The sequence below is a fragment of the Schistocerca gregaria genome, chromosome 7, assembly GCF_023897955.1.
Source record: "Schistocerca gregaria isolate iqSchGreg1 chromosome 7, iqSchGreg1.2, whole genome shotgun sequence".
NCBI classification, from domain to species: domain Eukaryota; kingdom Metazoa; phylum Arthropoda; class Insecta; order Orthoptera; family Acrididae; genus Schistocerca; species Schistocerca gregaria.
The window spans coordinates 500,011,617-500,030,914 of NC_064926.1; the positions used below are offsets into that span (position 1 = coordinate 500,011,617).

Here is a 19,298-nt window from a genome sequence, read left to right on the forward strand (position 1 = left end):
TATTTTGTGCGATAATTGGCCCGGTCACGATCAATGGACCACCCTGTATACTGTAATTGATATATTTTATTCCATAAGCGTAGATATAGCAGATGTTAAGAAATGTATTTTTGACTCATGTTTGTGATTTTTTTCCATAACTTCCAATTTAATCTCAAAGCTGAAATTTATATTGAAGTTTGAAATATAAAGGTCTATTAACTGTGAAATTTTCAGATTTTTATGTGGTCCCACAACAAAGATATTGCAGGCCACAACATGGAAAAATTTTAAAATAATGTGTTTTTAAGTGTAAGCTGCTCAACATTGATACTCTATCATAAAAAAAGTAACTATACTATACAATGTAAAGCTGAGAAATTAACCTTTCTTTGGAAAATTACTGTTCAAAAATTGAGTTTTTTTATTTGTGGCTGATAACTTTGAACTATTAAAAATATATTAAAGAATACATTCAGCTAAGTGATAATGATGGTTTAATTGGTAGCTCAGAGCGTGTTGAACTAAATGCATTTTGTCTGAAAGGCTTAGGACAATCCACTACTGAATAATTGTAAAAAATATAGATGCTTGCAAATACAAAAAAAAAGCATGCGGCCAGGAACAAATATGGCCACCATTTAAAAATAATAAACAATAAATTTAAAAAAAATATTTTTGTGACTGATAAACATTGGGAATTCACCCAGCAAATATACCTGTACAATTTTTCTGAGGTGGTCAAGCAACCAATTATTTTTTTCTTGGACCACTTGGTATGGAATGATCCGTGAGTTTTGGGCAGCAAAATAACTGATGATGGCTGAGGCTGAGAGGATATAAAATGTAGACTGTCAGTGGCAAGAAAAACATTTCTGAAGAAGAGAAATTTGTTAACATCGAATGTACACTTAAGTGTTAGGAAGTATTTTCTGGAGGTATTCCCATGTATGTAAGTGAAACATGAACGATAAACAGTTTAGACAGGAAGAGAATAGAAGCTTTTGAAATGTGGTGCTATGGAAGAACACTGAAGATAAGGTGGGAAGATCACATAACTGATGCAGATGTACTGGACAGAATTGGGGAGACAAGAAATTTGTGGTATAACTCGACTAAAAGAAGGGATTGTTGATAGGACACATTCTGAGATAGCAAGGGATCACCAGTTTAGTATAGGAGAGAAGTGTGGGACTAAAAATCCTAGAGGGAGACCAAGAGATGAGTACAGTAAGCAGATTTAGAAATATGTAGGTTGCAGAAGTTATAGCCAGATGAAGAATTTGCACAGGATAGAGTAGCATGGAGAGCTGCATCAAACCAGTCTTCCAACTGAAGACCACAACAACAACAATGTATGTTGACTCATCTTTTCTTAAACTATTATTTACAGTTTGTACTTAAATACACCTCCTGATTGAAGTTGTACAGCATTTATGTATTTTAATAAGTTCTAAACACACATTTCAGGTGCATCGTGTTGTGCTTTATGCATGTACAGAATACTTCCAACTTTTAGAGAAAGAGAATCCTCCAGGCAGCCATTTACTACGAATGCCAGAGGACATGGATCCAGAGGTCGTCGTTCCAATTATAAAGTAAGTTTTACAGAGTGTAATTGACGTGGAAAACTGCTTTATAGAAGAAATGAAGGGTTTATTTAGTACAGAACTATAATTTTTCAGTTTTTATCATTAATTGTTTTGTATTCTGAGGTTTTGGGATATGATTGTGGTAACAGTAATTATTCAGTAAAATAATTTTGTGTGTTTCCATTTCATATTCTGTTTCTCCATTATTGAACTGAGTCTTAGGTGAGATTGCATTCTCACCCAAATGCCACACACAGAACTATTCATCTCCACAGGATGCCCCAGACCTTTCGGGCCAATTACACAGATGGTACAGGACCCTAAACGGAGTACTTTCAATTAGTCAAATAGTCGGAAGTAGCTATTGCAGAACTGTAAAATGTAGTCATTTTGGTGGCGGCACTTTATGCTTATCTCTCATGATACTGCTAAAGTCCAAGCAGCAAACTGCGGATAATATCAAAAGCTTTTGATTATAATACTAAAACACATTGCCTGTTGATTGTAGCTTGACAGAATATTGTATGAGTAAAAGTAAAATACATGTGCATGTGTGAAAGGATACTGACATTAAGTTGGACTGGAAGGAAAAGAAATGAGGTAGAAATGGAAAGTGAGAAGAGAGATGTACATCTACACCTGTACTACGCAAACCATTGTGAAGTGCATGGCAGAGGGTAAGTCCAATTGTACCAGTTATTAGGGTTTCTTCCTGCTTCATTCACGTACGGAGCATGGGAAGAATGATTGTTTTAATGCCTCTGTCACCTTAGAGCAGAGGTACGTCCAAATTATCACAAAAGGCCGCGCGGTTTGTTGCCAAATGGTCACACCTCTTCGTTCTGTAACCTGAAACAGCCACTCCCATCGAAAATCCCACCAAATGCAAAGTGCATAGTGTCATTCATTTTCATGAGAGGCCCTCGGTGTGTCATTGTGCCGTCATAATTCACTCAGTCACTACCAACAGTGACCTGCAGTCATACCTGATGGCTCCTCGCATAATGAAACGTTCTGTGCCTCTTCAAAATGTTGGAATTACAGGACCTCTCCCAGGTCGCCACCATACTTATTGGTGATGGTCATCCATAGTTGCACAGAGCCACGATTCATCATTGAACACAGTGTGACATCGTACATCAGCAGGCCATACCTCCAGGTCATGGAACCACTCAAAACGCAGTCACTTGCATTGCAGTGTTAACAGCAGCTAGTGTGGACGTCGGCAGTAGCCTCTTGATCACAGACATGGGAGCAGCACCAGGTGGCAGGCAGGATTAAATTACATGCGTTAACATAGATGACGATTGTGTGTTCCCGCACTGGGTGGTGGTCAGTGACTGTGTAGTAGGCCCACACAGGCCATATGGCAGCAACATTGTAGGTAGGCAACAAACTGACCCAGGCTTGAACTCGTGGCCCACTGAGGAGATGGCCAACAAGAGCCAGTAGTTGTCCAGCATGTGACTCAATGGAGCAGAGGCTCCAGATTCATTGCATGCAGACCTCGGCTCAGGCAGGAGCCTGTAGCTGCTGGTGGCAAAGTCTGCGGACAGGAGATGAGTGAGTCACCTTGTGCTGCAAGTGATCCCTGTCTTGCAGTCACGAGCTGGGGTTCACACCTGGTTATTGCTGGGTATAATGAAAATCTGAGGCTGAGAGTGCAATTTGGGGGCTGGTTAGTATTTCTCCACCAGCAGCACTTCCAACCCAAAACTCATTGAAGGTTCGAGTGGTTGGGCATCACCATTGGGCGGTGATGGCTTCATTTTCCCGGGTTTTCCTCCATAGTCAGCTCCTGCAGAAGCCTTGTCAGAGATATCAAGATTTCATACCTTTAGCTTCAGGAGTGCTGGCTGGCATCTTCCACTTTGTTAGCATTCCGAATGAGTGCACCTGCACTCAGAATACACCTTCTTGCTCATTGTGCCCGGACTTCGGGCTGACGACCCCTTCCTTCCTCTGTGATGTTGTTCTGATTGATGCAGGAACTGTTTATTACCCCAGTAAAGCTGTGGTGACGTGCAGTGTGTGGGATGGTAACTCTGTAGTCCAGCTACTCCTAGTCTTCAGCCAATGGTGCAGCATAACACTGAATATTTTAAGTTAGTCCAGTTCTTGTTCTCGGATGGCAGGTGCAGATGTGAAGGGATTACAACGTGCTCGGTGCACAGTGTGACGATTCTCCCTTTTGGTGGCTAGATGTTGTGTACTGAAACGTTGACGATGAGTATGCCAACCCCCACATTTTGATGCAGTCCAACATTGGGCCACTTCCATATCCAAACGTCTCGCACATATACATGTCTATCACATCCAAATGTCCTGTATATCTGGATGTTGCATGATTTGATGAGTCAGCCAAGTAGACACCCACAATGAGTCCCCTTTTGATCTCTGTCAAGTGCTGGTAATACCATCTCACATGTACAAGACATCTCCATGTCTTTCATAATGATCACTCATTATGTGACACTGTTCACACCCCTCATACCACATGACTCTACTATAAGTTTGTCAGGCACATTTTCTCTGGTGTTTTGTGTGATATGTGCAATTCTGTCTTTGTAGTATGTAACTGGTGTCAGGTCAAACAAATACTGGTCATCACATCTTTCATGAGACACCCAGTGTCAACAGAAAGCTTAGAGGTCCTGTAATTCCCATTACAATCTAATGATTTTTAAAGAAGAGTGTTACAAACTCATTCCATACAGCAGCCACAGATCAGTTAAATGCGATATCCTTTTTATCAATATTTGTTAACAGGGAAACTGGAACGCGAAGAATGAACAGTATTTGAGTAGTGACAGCAGTGCCCTGACTATGCTGACTGCTACCGCCAAGCAGCAGTGCTACTCAATTGCCGCTGGAGTGCTAATTATTCTTCACGTTTTATTGTCCCTTTATTACTTATTGATGAAACAAATGTCGCACTAAACTCATCTGGGACCACCCTATTGAATGGACGTATAACATTCCATTTTAAAAATAATTTTGTTTCTAACAGGAAACAATACAACTTTTCCCCTACACACCAGGAATCACATGAAAGCCTTGATAACCAGTATTTGTTTGGATTGGCTCCAGTTATATATTGCAAAAATGAAATTGCATGTATCTGCCAAAACGCTAAAGAAAATATGCCTGACAACATTTAGGAGAGACTCCCATATTTCCTCCCAGACCTGGTGAAAACATTAAATATGAACAACACTGATGCACTCCATTGGCCATTCTATCTGTCACAAAGAATTGCAACTCTCAATCATTTACAAAGCTACATTGACACCTGACCACATCTTCTGGATGCTTCTCTTTTTTGTCAGTAGGTGGGGATAAAATGTTGGGCTTTAATGTTAAATCCATTCAACCATGGCGTAATAGTCTGGAACATTTTATTAACTGTGATATTTCTGGCCATGAAAGTTTACATTTTATGGTGTAGGTAATACTTAATCACTTTTATTATGTAGAGAATGTGTATTTCTTGCTACTATCTGTGATGTTTATTATGTTAAAGATTACACTTCTCTGTTGCAGCTTCATGTATACAGGCCGCCTAGAGTTCAAATATGAGCTACACTCAAAGTTGTATTCAGCAGCAAAAGTGATGAGCATGTCAGTTCTGACAAAGCTTCTGGATGCTCAGTATAATTCTGCATCTGTTCAGGGGTCACTTAAACCTGCAACCGTCAAGAAACTTCATGTGCCATCCCATACATCCTGGAATTTGCCTGTGAAGAAAGTTGTGAAGACAGGTGACTCTCAGCTTCCAGAACCACTGCCAGGTCGAAAGTGAGTCAGTTTCGTTGTTTATAGCAGAAGGATTGTCATAAAACAGTGAAAGTTACAGTAGTAACATGTGCCCCTCTCAGAAAGTTATTCTCATTGGTACACCTTATTATCTTTTGTGTTTTTTTTATTTTGTTTTTGTTCTTTGTCTAATAGCCCAACCTGTGATACCAAACTATTGCTTAATGCTTTCAAGATGTCATCCAAGTCTCACTCGTGCACTGGCATAACCAGTGCTTAAGTGAGATGCCAGTGCTGTCTTGAAAGGGATGATGTTATGACAAAATGAATCCTTCACAAGAACAGAATTACGTTCATCATTATTTTCAGAATAACTTGAACAAATGGTCACTTTAAACTTCTTAACAGGTTAATGATGTTGCTGTCACTTGAATTGTCTTCACAACCATAGAAACATTCATTCACACTGTCATCTGAATCTTCGTTCTCGGTAGAAACATCTACATCAAAAACTTCTGAAAGTATTTCAGACTCATTCCATTTCCTTCTGTTTTCTGAATAGGGCCATCTCCACAGGGAGGAGGAACTTAAAGATGAAAATAGTAACTATTTGAAATATCAAACTACAATCAGAAATTTCAAATAAGAAAAAAGTGCATGAAAGCAATCAAGTTTCATACTTTGACGACTGGTGTAAATGTTTAAATAGATGAAGTAGTTCAGAAACATCACAACAGATGACATCCACAGACAGCGTGTGTAGTAGAAAATGTGAGTTGTCTTCAGATATGTTCATAACAGAAGGCATGCAAAACATGAGTAAGCTGGGATCCATCCACTGTGTTACATTCACACACAACAATAGTAGAACCAGTAAACATTGCTGTTCGACCAAGTTGGCAATTCAGATGTGTTCTCTTACTTTAACAGTTCCTACTGTCATCTTCCTCTCAAAAGTGCAGTTTTTTGCTGTCTACAAGTCATACATATTTGAGTGTCATGTAGTAATTTTGAGCAACGCTACTTTGGTAAAAAAAAAAGGGGGGGGGGGGTCGGGGTCAGCTTAGGTGGCATATCAAATGCTCATTTTACAGAATGGTGGCTGTTCTTGTCATTATACCCTTAATATTGTCAGAACAAGTCTCTTATTCACACTGTGTGAGATACCTGTGTACTACGATTTTTCTGGCAATAATTCATACATACTTAAGTTCAGCCTGTACACTTTTTTCATTGTAACTCACAGTTTGATTTGAATGTATATTTTCAGACTTCCCATTTGGAAGAGGAGGAGTACTCTGCCAGTTATAACTCCACACATTGAAGACTCAACTCCTGTCATTTTCTCATCACCCCTTCTACTGTAAGTAAAATAATTAATATAATCTTTGCCTAAATAGTTCAAATTGAAATTTGAATATGTTATGAAGAGAGTGGTTTCTATTTAGTTTCTCCAAGATAGCACATGCCTGTTAATGGAATATTATGTAGTAAGGTGTAATGAATGAACAGATTTTTAAAACTGCATTTTTATGGACTTCAGGGCGATTGCTAAATCTTCCAGGCTAAAACAAGTGGTGAGTTAATACAATAATTCTATTTTTCTGGATGTGCTGCTTGGAATCCATATTTTTTCCAGTATTTTAACTTGTTTGTCTTCAGGTAACACTTCATAGACCAAGCTTGAGCATAGCTTTGTGTTAAAAAGACCGCACCCAAGTATTGGCTGGGCTGTGATTTTCTCAATCTGCGAGCCGCCTCTCTCTCAAAAACTGGACTAATTTTGGATGAGAATAATGTACAGATGTCTCACTATCTGTCCCTCAATTAGTGTGGCCTTCTGTTGTCAATTTCTAGGATTATTTCGAAAGAAGCTCGAGGAAACGTAACAACTGCTGTTGCTAATGGCTGAGCCAATATGACCACATTGACGTAATTTTGTGCGTGTACTCGTAAAGCTTTGCAGTTTGCTGTAATTCTGCCACAAATGTGTCACATTTATTGAGTAAGGAATTGTGGAAGCTCAGGAGGAGGAAATTCCTCAATAACTCACCTCATACATTTTTTCCTTGGGAGGATAATTATACTTTCTGTCACCTTTATTGTAAAATTTGTGACTTATCAAAGAACTAAAGTAAATGTGAAAACAAATCTTGAAGCTTGGTTCTTTTTAGTGTATATTACCCTTGAAGATACATCCATTAAAGATGAGTCAGTAATGCCTTGCTTGACAGCTTACATAGCTTGTTTCCTAGGCTCAATATTCTTCTAAGTGGCTGCTCTCCAACGATTTAAGTGTTGTCAGAAGATGACATCTCAGCTTTGTGCCAGAGAACTTATGGAACAATTAATTTGTTTGTAGAACTCAAAGAAACAACCTTTGGTCACACTAGTAGAAAAATTCTATTAATTATCAGTGTTGAGAGAGAAGGCATTACTGTCTTTATTGTTAAAATGTTGTACCACAACAGGTGATGGATTTACAAATAATTGAGAATGCATAAGAGGCTCAGTGATTAAGGGGAGAGCGCCATACTACAAATCTGTCAGTTTTCAGATATTTTCTGTTGTTTGTTGATTCTTTCATCTCTGACAATAATTTAGTAATGTGAAAAATCATTGAACTGATGGCACTCCTGTGACTGGAGGGGTAATTTGGTTCTGAAGTCAGAGGAAGGTACGCAAAGGGCTACCTTTTTCAGTAAGACCCTGCCCACTCCTGTAACTGGTTGGGTAATTCAGTGCTGAAGTCGGAGAAAGACAAGCCAATGGTTTATCTTTTTCAGTAAAACCATGCCTAGTAAATACTGCTGTGGTCAAGCCAAGATTTGAATTGAAGATAGCTGTGCAAATACAAGAACTTGTAAAGGGACAGTTTTGGCTTTGCTATATGGTTCAGAAACATTTGGTAAATTAATGGATGATAAAGAATTTTGTTATCGGAAACTGAAGCATGTATCTGCTGTGTGAAAATGTAAAGTGTGTATTGTTCATAACAGCAGTCCAAAATTTAGGGGGGGGGGGGGGGGGGGGGGGAGAGGAAAGGAAAGTAACTAACTAATCATTTGTATACTACTTCTTCCATCTCTTCCATTGGTGGCTTCTGTAGGACCACAGGTAGCTCTTTCTTGGATTGCATTTTTTTCTTCTTCTCCCCAAACTTTTTAATTTTTGTCTCCCGTTCTTTTTCAGACATCTCCATTGTCCTCTTGTCTTGTCTGCACCACTGGTGAGCTTGTATCCTTTCTTGTGATACTCAAGTCAGACCATTCCACCTTGATTTCAACAACCCAGTTGGTCATTGTCTTTCCTCTTATCCTACCAGTTGTTTCCCAAACTGTTTAGGTCATTCTATTCATATTCATCTCGACCATATGTCTTGCAAATCTTACACTTTTAAATTTGATATCTCCTAATAATATTCTCTTGCTCCGGCATAGTTATTTCCTAGCCTTTCACATCTGTCCCTCACCATCTCTTTTAGGTTCCATTGTTTTCCTTAGTATTTATCACTAGTGTCTCATTGTACTGCACCTTATCTTCATACATGACGGATTGCCATCCTATAGGCCCTGGTTCGATTCCCGGCTGGGTTGGGGATTTTCTCTGCCCAGGGACTGGGTGTTGTGTTATCTTCATGATCATTTCATCCCCATCCGGTGTGCAGGTCGCCCAATGTGGTGTCGAATGTAATAAGACCTCACCAAGGCGGCAGGACCTGCCCCGTAAGGAGCCTCCCGGGCAGTGACGCAAACACTCATTTTTGTCCAACTTTCACAGACTGCTTTCTGGTGTTTTCCAATCCCCATTAATATTCAGGGTCTTCATTGTCATTGTTGATCCTCTGTCATAATTTTTGTTATTAGTAGCACAGTCTAGTCTCTAGTCCTCTGTTCAGTGTGTTCCTGTTTGATTTTTGTATCGTGATCATATCTTTATTTATTGCAATAAAGTCAGTCTCAATAACAATGAGTTGTGTTTCAGGTTTGTTGACTATAGCCACTGTCATATCGAAGTGCTGACTCCTTAGGAATTGCAGTTTTTATCCTTTTCTCTTTAAATCTTTGTTTCCAGAGTGAACAATCTCCATGCAGTGGAGTGTGTATTGACTTGAAACTTCCTGGCATATTAAAACTTGGCTAGGCCATGGCAATAAATCTTTAAATCTTTTTTGTACACAGAAAAGTTGTCAGTTTCTGCGAACAGAAATTTCATTTCTGCTTTCCATATTTATTTTGTGGTGTACATGTGAGATTTTGTAAGTTTGTGTTTCACAATGTCAAGGGCAAATTTCTGAAGGTGGAACAAAAATTCTGATGGTATTGACAAAATTTTGTTTGTTACATTGTTACTGTTGCACAGAGTCATAAGCCAAATCAGATTGTGTTGCAGACTCATTTTGTTGCTGCTGATATTTACAGTAATTTCAAGTTTATCATTCAAAATGTACAATAAATTACCATAGTTAAATTCTTGGTTTGGATGTGTTATTGCTGACGGAAATCGGTAAATGAGTTGTATCGAGCGTCCTTCATTTTTTAGATCTGAGAAATGGACTTACATTTGAAACTTCTGGCTGGATTAAAACTGTATGCCAGAAAGGCACTGGAACCTCGGAGAGTTGCATTTTGCAAGCAAGTGCTCCACTGACCTGTTCAAGCACAAGTGAGGATCTGCTTTACACCCACGAATGACACCTCGCCCGCCTTCCAGACTTCACAGAAGTTCTTCTGCATACCTTTAGGAACTTAACACTCCTAGAAGAAAGGATATTTTGGGGAATTTTCATTGCCATGGCCTAGCCTAGTTTTAATGTGCCAGGAAGTTTCAAGTCAATGCACACTCACTGCATGGAGAATGTTCATTCTGGAAACAATCCCCCAGGCTGTGGCAAAGCCATTTCTCTGGAGTATCCTTTCTTCCAGCTTCCAGGAGTGCTAATCCTACAATATAAGCAAGAAAATCTGTGTGAAATTTAGAAGGGTAGACAGACTTGTTGATGTAGGAAAAGCTGTGAGGATACTACGTTAGTTGGGGTGGATAGCTCAGTCATTTGGGCACTTGCCTGCAGAAGGCTATGGTCCCTGTTTTGAGACTTGATCTGGTATACAGTTTTAATCTACTAAGACATTACAAATTAGTTCATACTCTGCTGTTGAGTGAAAACTCACTGCAGGACTAACTCTTCTTGAAGATTATCCATGTGAAAGACATCTGAACACTGCCACCTCAGATGAAAATCTATAGTTAGTGTCAGGTTCGCTACTAGGCAATCAGCAATAACAGTTGTTTCTTATAACTGTGTCAACAGAAATAGCAGAAGGAACTGTGTGATACATTGTAAAGAGAGAAGTAAGCAGGAAAATGCTTTCCGCTGGTTGGATGATGCATTTATGAATTGGCCTGAAACAGTGCCAGAAATCAACATATCAGAAATGTTCGTACCACTTTGAAAGCAATGAAACTGACTGTGTGGTAATTTGCTGCTGCAGGTGGGATATAGGTCCATATTTAACTTGAGAAAAAAAACAGTAGTCTAAGGAATGGGTGGACACCGAGAGGTCTAAACCAAACAAGATGAAGTTGTTCTCATCTGCTCAGAAAAGCACAACTACATTTTGAGGAACCAAAATGTGGAAAAGAAAAAAATTTTTCAGGACAGTGCATTGCCCTAATTGGTGCTTTGTTATTGGGAAAGTTAGGAAAAACAAAGCCCCACTTGGTGGAGCATATGTCCTATTCATGAGATATGGCTTCTTCAACTTACAACATCTAAAGAAATTTATGGCTGAAAAATGTCTCCGATGAAAATACTACAGTAGCTATGCTTGGCCTAGGTGCCGAGTCTTGGAGAACCTCATTACGTCACAAGAGCTCAGCATCTTCAATATACAAATCCCAACTCGTATCTCTGCTGTTTCCGGTTCATTCTCAGCCATCGACTTCTCTTTCTGCTCTCCCGCTGTTGCACACTCTTCTGAGTTGGAAGCAGCTGATGATGTTCATTGCAATGACCGCTTCCTACTGTGGATTCCTCTACTGGATGGAGCATTACCTGAACAGAAGTCACCAAAATGGATGGTCAACAGGGCTAACAGGACACTGGTCAGCCAGCTGACTGTGTCTGAATACCACGACTGTGTCCAGGAATGAGTGGTCCACATTACACAAATGATTCATCATGCCGTTGACTTGCGCGTCCCAAAGTCCTCAGGTCGTCTTAGGAGGCAACCTGTACCTCAGTGAACTGATGACTGGTGCTCAACAATCCAGGACAGGCGTGCGGCACTTCAATGGTTAAAATACTGTCCAACAACAGAAAACCTCACAGCCTCTTAGATCGTGAGAGCCGGGGCTCGATGTGTAGCTAAGGAGAGCAAGAAAAGGTCATGAAGCCATCAGGATGATTTCCAGTAAACTCTGTCATTTACCAATAGCAGCGGCAACAACAATGCCTGGGAACATCGCTCAGATGATGGCAGAGCATCACAAACACGACTACCAATGCCAGCCAGGATCTGGCGTTTTGCTGGTATGGTGTGATTGTGGAGGGAGGCAAGTTAGACTTCAGCTCCAACACTTCTGATACCTACAACTACACCTCTTTGTGGGAGCTGACATCTACACTCCCCGAGACTCATGATACTGTACCTGGTCATGACCAAACCTTGTACTGCATCCTTTGACATCTGCCTACGGCATCAAAGGCAATCCTCCTAAAATGTTTTAGTGTAATATGGCAGACAGATCACTTTCCCGACTCTTGGAGAAAGGAAGTTTTGATCTCTCTCCTCAAATCAGGCAGGGACCGCACATGTCCCAATAGTTTCCGGAGTATTGCCTTAATGGGTTGCATTGGAAAGACACTGGAGCAAATGGTTAACTGTCATCTGGTCTGGTTGGTAGAGACCAGGCAACTCCTTAGCCACTCTCAGTATGGACTCTGCATATTTCGGTCCACTGTCGACGACCTGACCCTGCTAGAGGTGGCTATTCAGCAGGCTTTTCTGCATAAACATCACTGTTTCAGTATTTTCTTTAACACTACTTGGAGACACAGTATTCTAGAGTAAGTTCGTCAGTGGGGGCTGTCGTGGCCACCTCCCCATCTTCATACGACCTTTCTTGTCTAATTGGGTTTTTGTTCCCATATTGGTAATGCACTGTCAGAGCATTTTGAGCAGGAGATTGGCGCCCCTCGGGGCAGTGTTACCCTCTTTGCCATAGCCATACACACTGTCACGTCTATGGTAACGAGTCCTGTAAAGTGCACCTTATTTGTGGACTATTTTGCTTTTTCTGTTTCTCCTTAGTGTTACAAAAGGGACTCACCAGCTGCAACATAAGCGCAGGAATTAGAGGAGTGGGCTGCAAAGGTGGGGTTCAGTTTTCCACAGCTAAATGTTTATGATCATTTTAATAATTAAATATCTTCAACATTTTGTGGCCCTGTCAGCAACTGTGTAAATATTAATTTTAATAATGAACATCCTCAGTTCCACAATGTACCTAGAAATTTACCTAGGTTTCAGTCGGGATAATTGAACCTTCTTCAGAATAACAGTATCTATCTTTTGACCATAGTGGACATCGTCAAGCTAAAACTGCAAGTCCATAAATTATCGTCAGAATGTAAAACTTAACCTGGCACTGCCTCAGCGCCACTTCGTGACTGCAATGCGGCAGCCACGAGTGCTGAGTTCCAGTATAGCACTCGTGACTGCCGTATCAGCTACTGATAATGTTCATTGTTATCAGCTATTTATTTTAGATTTTTATTATACATTCCATAGGCGCACTGAGGAATATGTTAGTGTACAACTTCATTAATATTAGACAGCATATTAGCATTGTTAAAACTTCTGTATTGTTTAAAAGAGTTATATACATTTATAAGTAAAGGAGCAAGTATTGTTTTTTGAAACATTTATTTGCCGAATTTGCATGCATTGTGTGTACTGTGGCGAAGTACTATTGGTAAGAAATCTTTGCATAACTGATCATTGATTTTGCTTCGTGGATTTTCCAGTTTTGATTTTTGTAATTAATGGTTTTAATTATTAAATATTTTCAGTCAGATACTTCTGTTGTTTGCATACAGTGGACACTTTTCAATAACTTCCACATAACAGATGTATTTATGTTTAATAAATGTGAACATATCACCTGTCTTAATGAGATTAACGATTTAATTCACTTTATTTTGTTTTTAGTGCAAAGAGTGGAGCAAATGCCCGTCACGAAGATGTCTCGGGTCCCATGCGCTTTGATTGGCCGGATGTGGATTTGAAACCGCAGACTTACCATCCTAGTTTTGATGACATCACGTATGAAACAAAACCCCTTGTGAGGCCTGCAGATACGCCGAAAACACCAGTGTCTCAGTCCTCTTCTCACTCCTTGACGAGTACACCAGTTGGTTCTTTGAACAATGTGAAAAAAGAAGTGCAACAAATAGCTAGTTTTGAAGAGGTGCGAAGGACAGCAGTTGCTATAAAGAGACCATCGTACGGTGATAGCGCTGGCGCTTCACCAGAAAAGCAACCCAAAATGGTAGATTTGCAGGCAGTGAAGGAGTATGTACAAGAACATCAACTACGAAAGGATCTCGTTGAAATAGAAGATGGTAGTGAAGATGTAGATGACGACATGGCGGTGGCAGATTATGACGATGATGATGATGATGCTGACGCTGACGCTGATGCTGAAGCTGAAGTTGAAGGGGAAGGGAGTAGGGATGATGGCCATGCAAATGCAACAGAAAGTGGGAATAGTGAAGAGAATGTTGACCAGCAGCAGAATCCTGAGAGCATCACAAAACCTCCGGCTCCTGTCCCACCACCACAGCCAGCCAAATCTATTCTTAAAACTCAGGCATCACATGATGGTGCTGCACCCAGTAATGCAAACTCTCAAGTAATAGCTTCTGTCCCAAAACGTGTTCGTTTTTCTCTGGGTGACAATACTGAGTCTTCGGAGGGCAAAGAAAATGAAGCAAAAGTAGATACAAATGTTACTACTTCACCTCCTACCCGTGAGGCAGATTCAGTTGCTTCCAATCAGGAACCACCAGAAGAAAATTTGGCAAATCATGCAAAAATTATTACAGAAGTTCTCAAAAAGTATCCTCATCTTGTGAATAACAAGAAGAATATCAAGCTTAAAATCCTGCGCAGGGGGCAAGATGGCACTTCATCATGTAAGAATGTTGTAGATGGAAAAGGAGTAAAGTCAAAAGTAAGTATGTTTTTTTGCATAAAAACAACTAAGACTGTAAATTCATAATAGAAATATGTTAATTAGTGAATCATTCTGAAACAAGTGTGTTAGGTTTAAAGTATTTCTGTACTCAAAGTTTCTTGTTGTAAAATATTTACGCAACCATTTATATTGGGTCTTATGTATTTCTGCAGAGTTGGTGATTCACTGAATAATCTCAAACTTTTACTTCAGTGATATGCTTTGTTGAGGGTATTTCTTAATTACATCATTTACATCCAAATTCATTCTTGCATGCATTGTTGAGGGTATTTCTCAATTACATCATTTACACCCAAATTCATTCTTGCTGAAATGGCCAAATAACTTCTCTCCCTTACAGAACAACTACTTCATTAACATACTTTTACTACCAAAAGTTAATCGTGCTTCTCTCAGTTCATACCACCTCTTAACCTCAAATCTCCCCCTTTGCCACCTACCTATCTGTGACTTACTTTTTCACCATGTAGCTGCGGTCCTGAGTTGGAGATAGCCACAACAAAAATACTCTTACAATTAAAGCTTCTGGCCATTACGGCCTTAGTCAACCACACACACACACACACACACACTCACACAAAACCTGGAGTCTCAGGCAACTGAAACTGCACTGCGAGCACCAGCACCAGTGCATGATGGAAGTGGCGACTGGGTGGGGGTAAGGAGGAGGCTCAGCCGGGGAGGGGTAGGGGTAGTATGATGGAGGTGGCGGACAGCGAAGTGCTGCAGCTTAGACGAAGGGCAGAAGAGAGGTGGGGAGGGAGGGAAGTAGTGGAGAAGGAGAGAAGTACATAGACTGGGTGTGATGGTGGAATGATGGCTGTGTAGTGCTGGAATGGGAATGGGGAAGAGACTGGATTGGTGAGGACAATGACTAATGAAGGTTGAGGCCATGAGGGTTACGGGAACATAGAATGTATTGCAGGGAGAGTTCCCACCTGCACATTTCAGAAAAGCTGGTGTTGGTGGGAAGGATCTATATGGCACAGGCTGTGAAGCAGTCATTAAAATGAAGGATACCATGTTTGCTACTGTGTTCAGCAATAGGGTGGTCCACTTGTTTCTTTATCATAGTTTGTCGGTGTCCGTTCACGTGGACAGACAGCTTGTTGATGGGCAAGCCTACATAGAATGCAGCACAGTGGTTGCAGCTTAACCCATTACTGGCCATTGTCCCTTTTTTGGGACGTGTAGATTTTACTTAATTCTACGTAAGCAATGGAGCTTGTAGCCTTTATTGTTGCACCTGTAAGTTCAGCTAACTGCTATAATGCCTGTGAATGCAAAATAAATAACTTTTTTCTAGGTACCTCATGTCAGGAAAATTATAAACTTACCGATCTTTTGTTCTCGCACTTGGCAGCACTGTATGTCTGCTGGTAGTTCCTGGACGATAATGAGCTGTGATTTAGTTATCTGGGCGTGTAAGATTACGTATACTTCAGATTTTTTCAAGTAAGTGCAATATCGATATATTTTATGCGTCCCAATAATGGGACAATGGCATGTTACACTATCATTTATTGTTGATGTGCCCATATGGGCAGCATAGAGCTACTGGACAAGCAGACCTCACTTTATAGGATGAGGATAAGGTCAAAGAAACGGTGGTGGCCATTATTCACAGAGATGATAGATATCTGTGTAGTAAACACATGGTGGGCATACCAAATTGCTAACTCTAATGAGAAGCTCTCACTTTTGGATGTCCGATGGAGAATAGTGATCTTTTACCTATCAAAGAAAACAGGATCAGTACCAAAATGCAGAGGACCACAAGGAAGCAAATTGATGGGAGGACGGGTGAGCACAGATGTACAACTAGATCGTGGAAATCATTTCATTGTACCAAGTAAAACACAGAAGAGATGTGCTTACTGCAAGAAAAAAAACAACAAAAATTTGTAATAGGTGCAATGTTGGTGCACACGACAAGTGTTTTGCTTTATTTCATATAGAATAGACATTCTAAAAAAAAGATGATGTGACTTACCAAATGAAAACGCTGGCAGGTCGATAGACACACAAACAAACAAACATACACATAAAATTCAAGCTTTCAGAACCAACGGTTGCTTCATCAAGAAAGAGGGAAGGAGAGGGAAAGACGAAAGGATGTGGGTTTTAAGATAGAGGGTAAGGAGTCATTCCAATCCCGGGAGCGGAAAGACTTACCTTAGGGGGGGAAAAAGTACAGGTATACACTCGCACACACTCCCATATGCATCCGCACATACAGACACAAGCAGACATTGTCATACAACCGGTGGTTGTGAAAGCTTGAATTTTATGTGTATGTTTGTGTTTGTTTGGGTGTCTGTCGACCTGCCAGTGCTTTAGTTTCGTAAGTCACATCATCTTTGTTTTTAGATATATTTTTCCCCATGTGGAATGTTTCCCTCAATTATATGAATAGACATTCAATAATATTAAAACATTATTTATTGTTTGTGTTGTTTCATACAATATTATGCATGGAGAATAAGGTTGTGAATTTGGATAGCGCATTTGGCCAATGTCCCAAAAATAGGACCGTCTATAGTTTTTGTTCTAATAAACTGGAAATTTTCGAAACAACTTTTTATTCAATTAATCACTCGATGTAGAGTATTTATGTATAAAAGTTTGCAAAAAATTATCCAATAGAGTTTTGGCCAGTAATGGGTTAACTTGTAGATGATATGATTGGTTCCACTGGTAGCCCTGACTGATGGGGTAGTGATGTTAGTGACCAGACTGGAGTGGTGACGGGAGGATGTATGGGACAGGTCTTGTATTTAGGTCTATTATAGGGACATTGTAATTCTGTCAGAGACAGCAAAGGACTTGGAAGAGCAGTTGAACGGAATGGACAGTGTCTTGAAAGGAGGATACAAGATGAACATCAACAAAAGCAAAACGAGGATAATGGAATGTAGTCAAATTAAGTCAGGTGATGCTGAGGGAATTAAATTAGGAAATGAGACACTTCAAGTAGTAAAGGAGTTTTGCTATTTGGGGAGCAAAATAACTGATGATGATCGAAGTAGAGAGGATATAAAATGTTGACTGGCAATGGCAAGGAAAGCATTTCTGAAGAAGAAAAATTTAACATCGAGTATAGATTTAAATGTCAGGAAGTCATTTCTTAAAGTATTTGTATGGAGTGTAGCCATGTATGGAAGTGAAACGTGGACGATAAATAGTTTAGACAAGAAGAGAATAGAAGCTTTCAAATTGTGGTGCTACAGAAGAATGCTGAAGATTAGATGGGTAGATCACATAACTGATGAGATATTGAATAGAATTGGGGAGAAGAGGAGTTTGTGACATAACTTGACAAGAAGAAGGGATCGGTTGGTAGGACATGTTCTGAGGCATCACAAATTTAGCATTAGATGGCAGCGTGGAGGATAAAAATCATAGAGGGAGACCAAGAGATGAATACACTAAGTAGATTCAGAAGGATGTTGGTTGCAGTAAGTACTGGCAGATGAAGAAGCTTGCACAGGATAGAGTAGCATGGAGAGCTGGCAGAGAAAGTAATTCAGTTGCTCCAGTTCTGGGTGGTACTGAGTAACGAGGGGAATGCTCCTTTGTGCCCGGACGGTGGGACTTTGGGAGGTGGTAGGAGACTGGAAGGATGAGGCATAGGAATTTGTTTTTGTACAAGGTTGCGAGGATAATTACGGTCAGTCAAGGCTTCAGTGAGACCCTCGGCATATTTTGAGAGGGACTGCTCATCACTGCAGATGTGACAACCACGGGTGGCTGGGCTGTATGGAAGGGACTTCTTGGTATGGAGTGGGTGGCAGCTGTGGAAGTGGAGATATTAGTAGGTTTTATATGGACAGAAATATTGATGTAGCCATCTTTGAGATGGAGGTAAACATCTAGTCATCTGCTTCCAATACCTTACCTCATGGACCATACCCCTGTAATAGACCTAAATGCAAGACCTGTCCCATACATCCTCCCACCATCACCTACTCCAGTCCAGTCACTAACATCTCCTATCCCATTGAAGGCAGGGCTACCTGTGAAACCAGTCATGTAATCTACATGCTGTGTTCTATATAGGCTTGACAAACAACAAGGACATGGTATCCTTCATTTCAATGACTGCTTCACAGCCTATGCTAATGGATCCTTCTCACCAACACCAGCTTTTTTGAATTCCCTGCAATATATCCTATGTTCCCGTAACCCTCATGGCCTCAACCTTCATTATTGTTCTCACCCATCCAGCCTCTCCACTTTCCAATTCCAGCACTACACAGCTGTCATTCTACCATCACACCCAGTCTTTTTATTTCTCACCTTTTCCGCTAGTCCCCCCCCCCCCCCCTTCCTCCGTACCTTTCCCCTGCGGCACTTCAATGTCTGCCACCCCCATCATATTGTCCCTCCCCCTCCTTACCCCAGCCTCCTCCTTACCCCCACCCAGTTGCCACTCCCATCATGCACTGGTGCTGCTGCTCACAGTGTGGTTTCAGTTGCCTGAGACTGCAGTTGTATGTGCGAGTTGTGTCTGCATGTGTGTGTCGGTGTCGTCGCCATCTGTTGTTGACAAAGGCCTTAATGGCCAAAAGCTTTAATTATAAGAGTCTTTTTTTGTTGTGCCTATCTCCGACTCAGCATCTCCGCTATATGGTGAGTAGCAACTTTCCTTTTCTTCTTCTTCTTCTTCTTCTTCTTCTTCTTCGTCTTTCTTTTTCTTCCAGTATTCTT

General features: G+C 40.6%; 1 protein-coding gene across 2 annotated transcripts in view; it reads left to right on the forward strand.

Annotated features, from left to right (window-relative positions):
- The window catches only part of LOC126281374 (uncharacterized), a 91,621-nt gene that overhangs the window by 23,034 nt on the left and 49,289 nt on the right, over positions 1-19,298 (forward strand). For both annotated transcript variants that reach the window (XM_049980293.1, XM_049980292.1), the window contains exons 3-6: positions 1,450-1,577; positions 5,115-5,369; positions 6,598-6,690; positions 13,541-14,564. In XM_049980293.1, the coding sequence (XP_049836250.1) occupies positions 1,450-1,577; positions 5,115-5,369; positions 6,598-6,690; positions 13,541-14,564 (1,500 nt within the window). The remainder of the gene's footprint in view (positions 1-1,449; positions 1,578-5,114; positions 5,370-6,597; positions 6,691-13,540; positions 14,565-19,298) is intronic.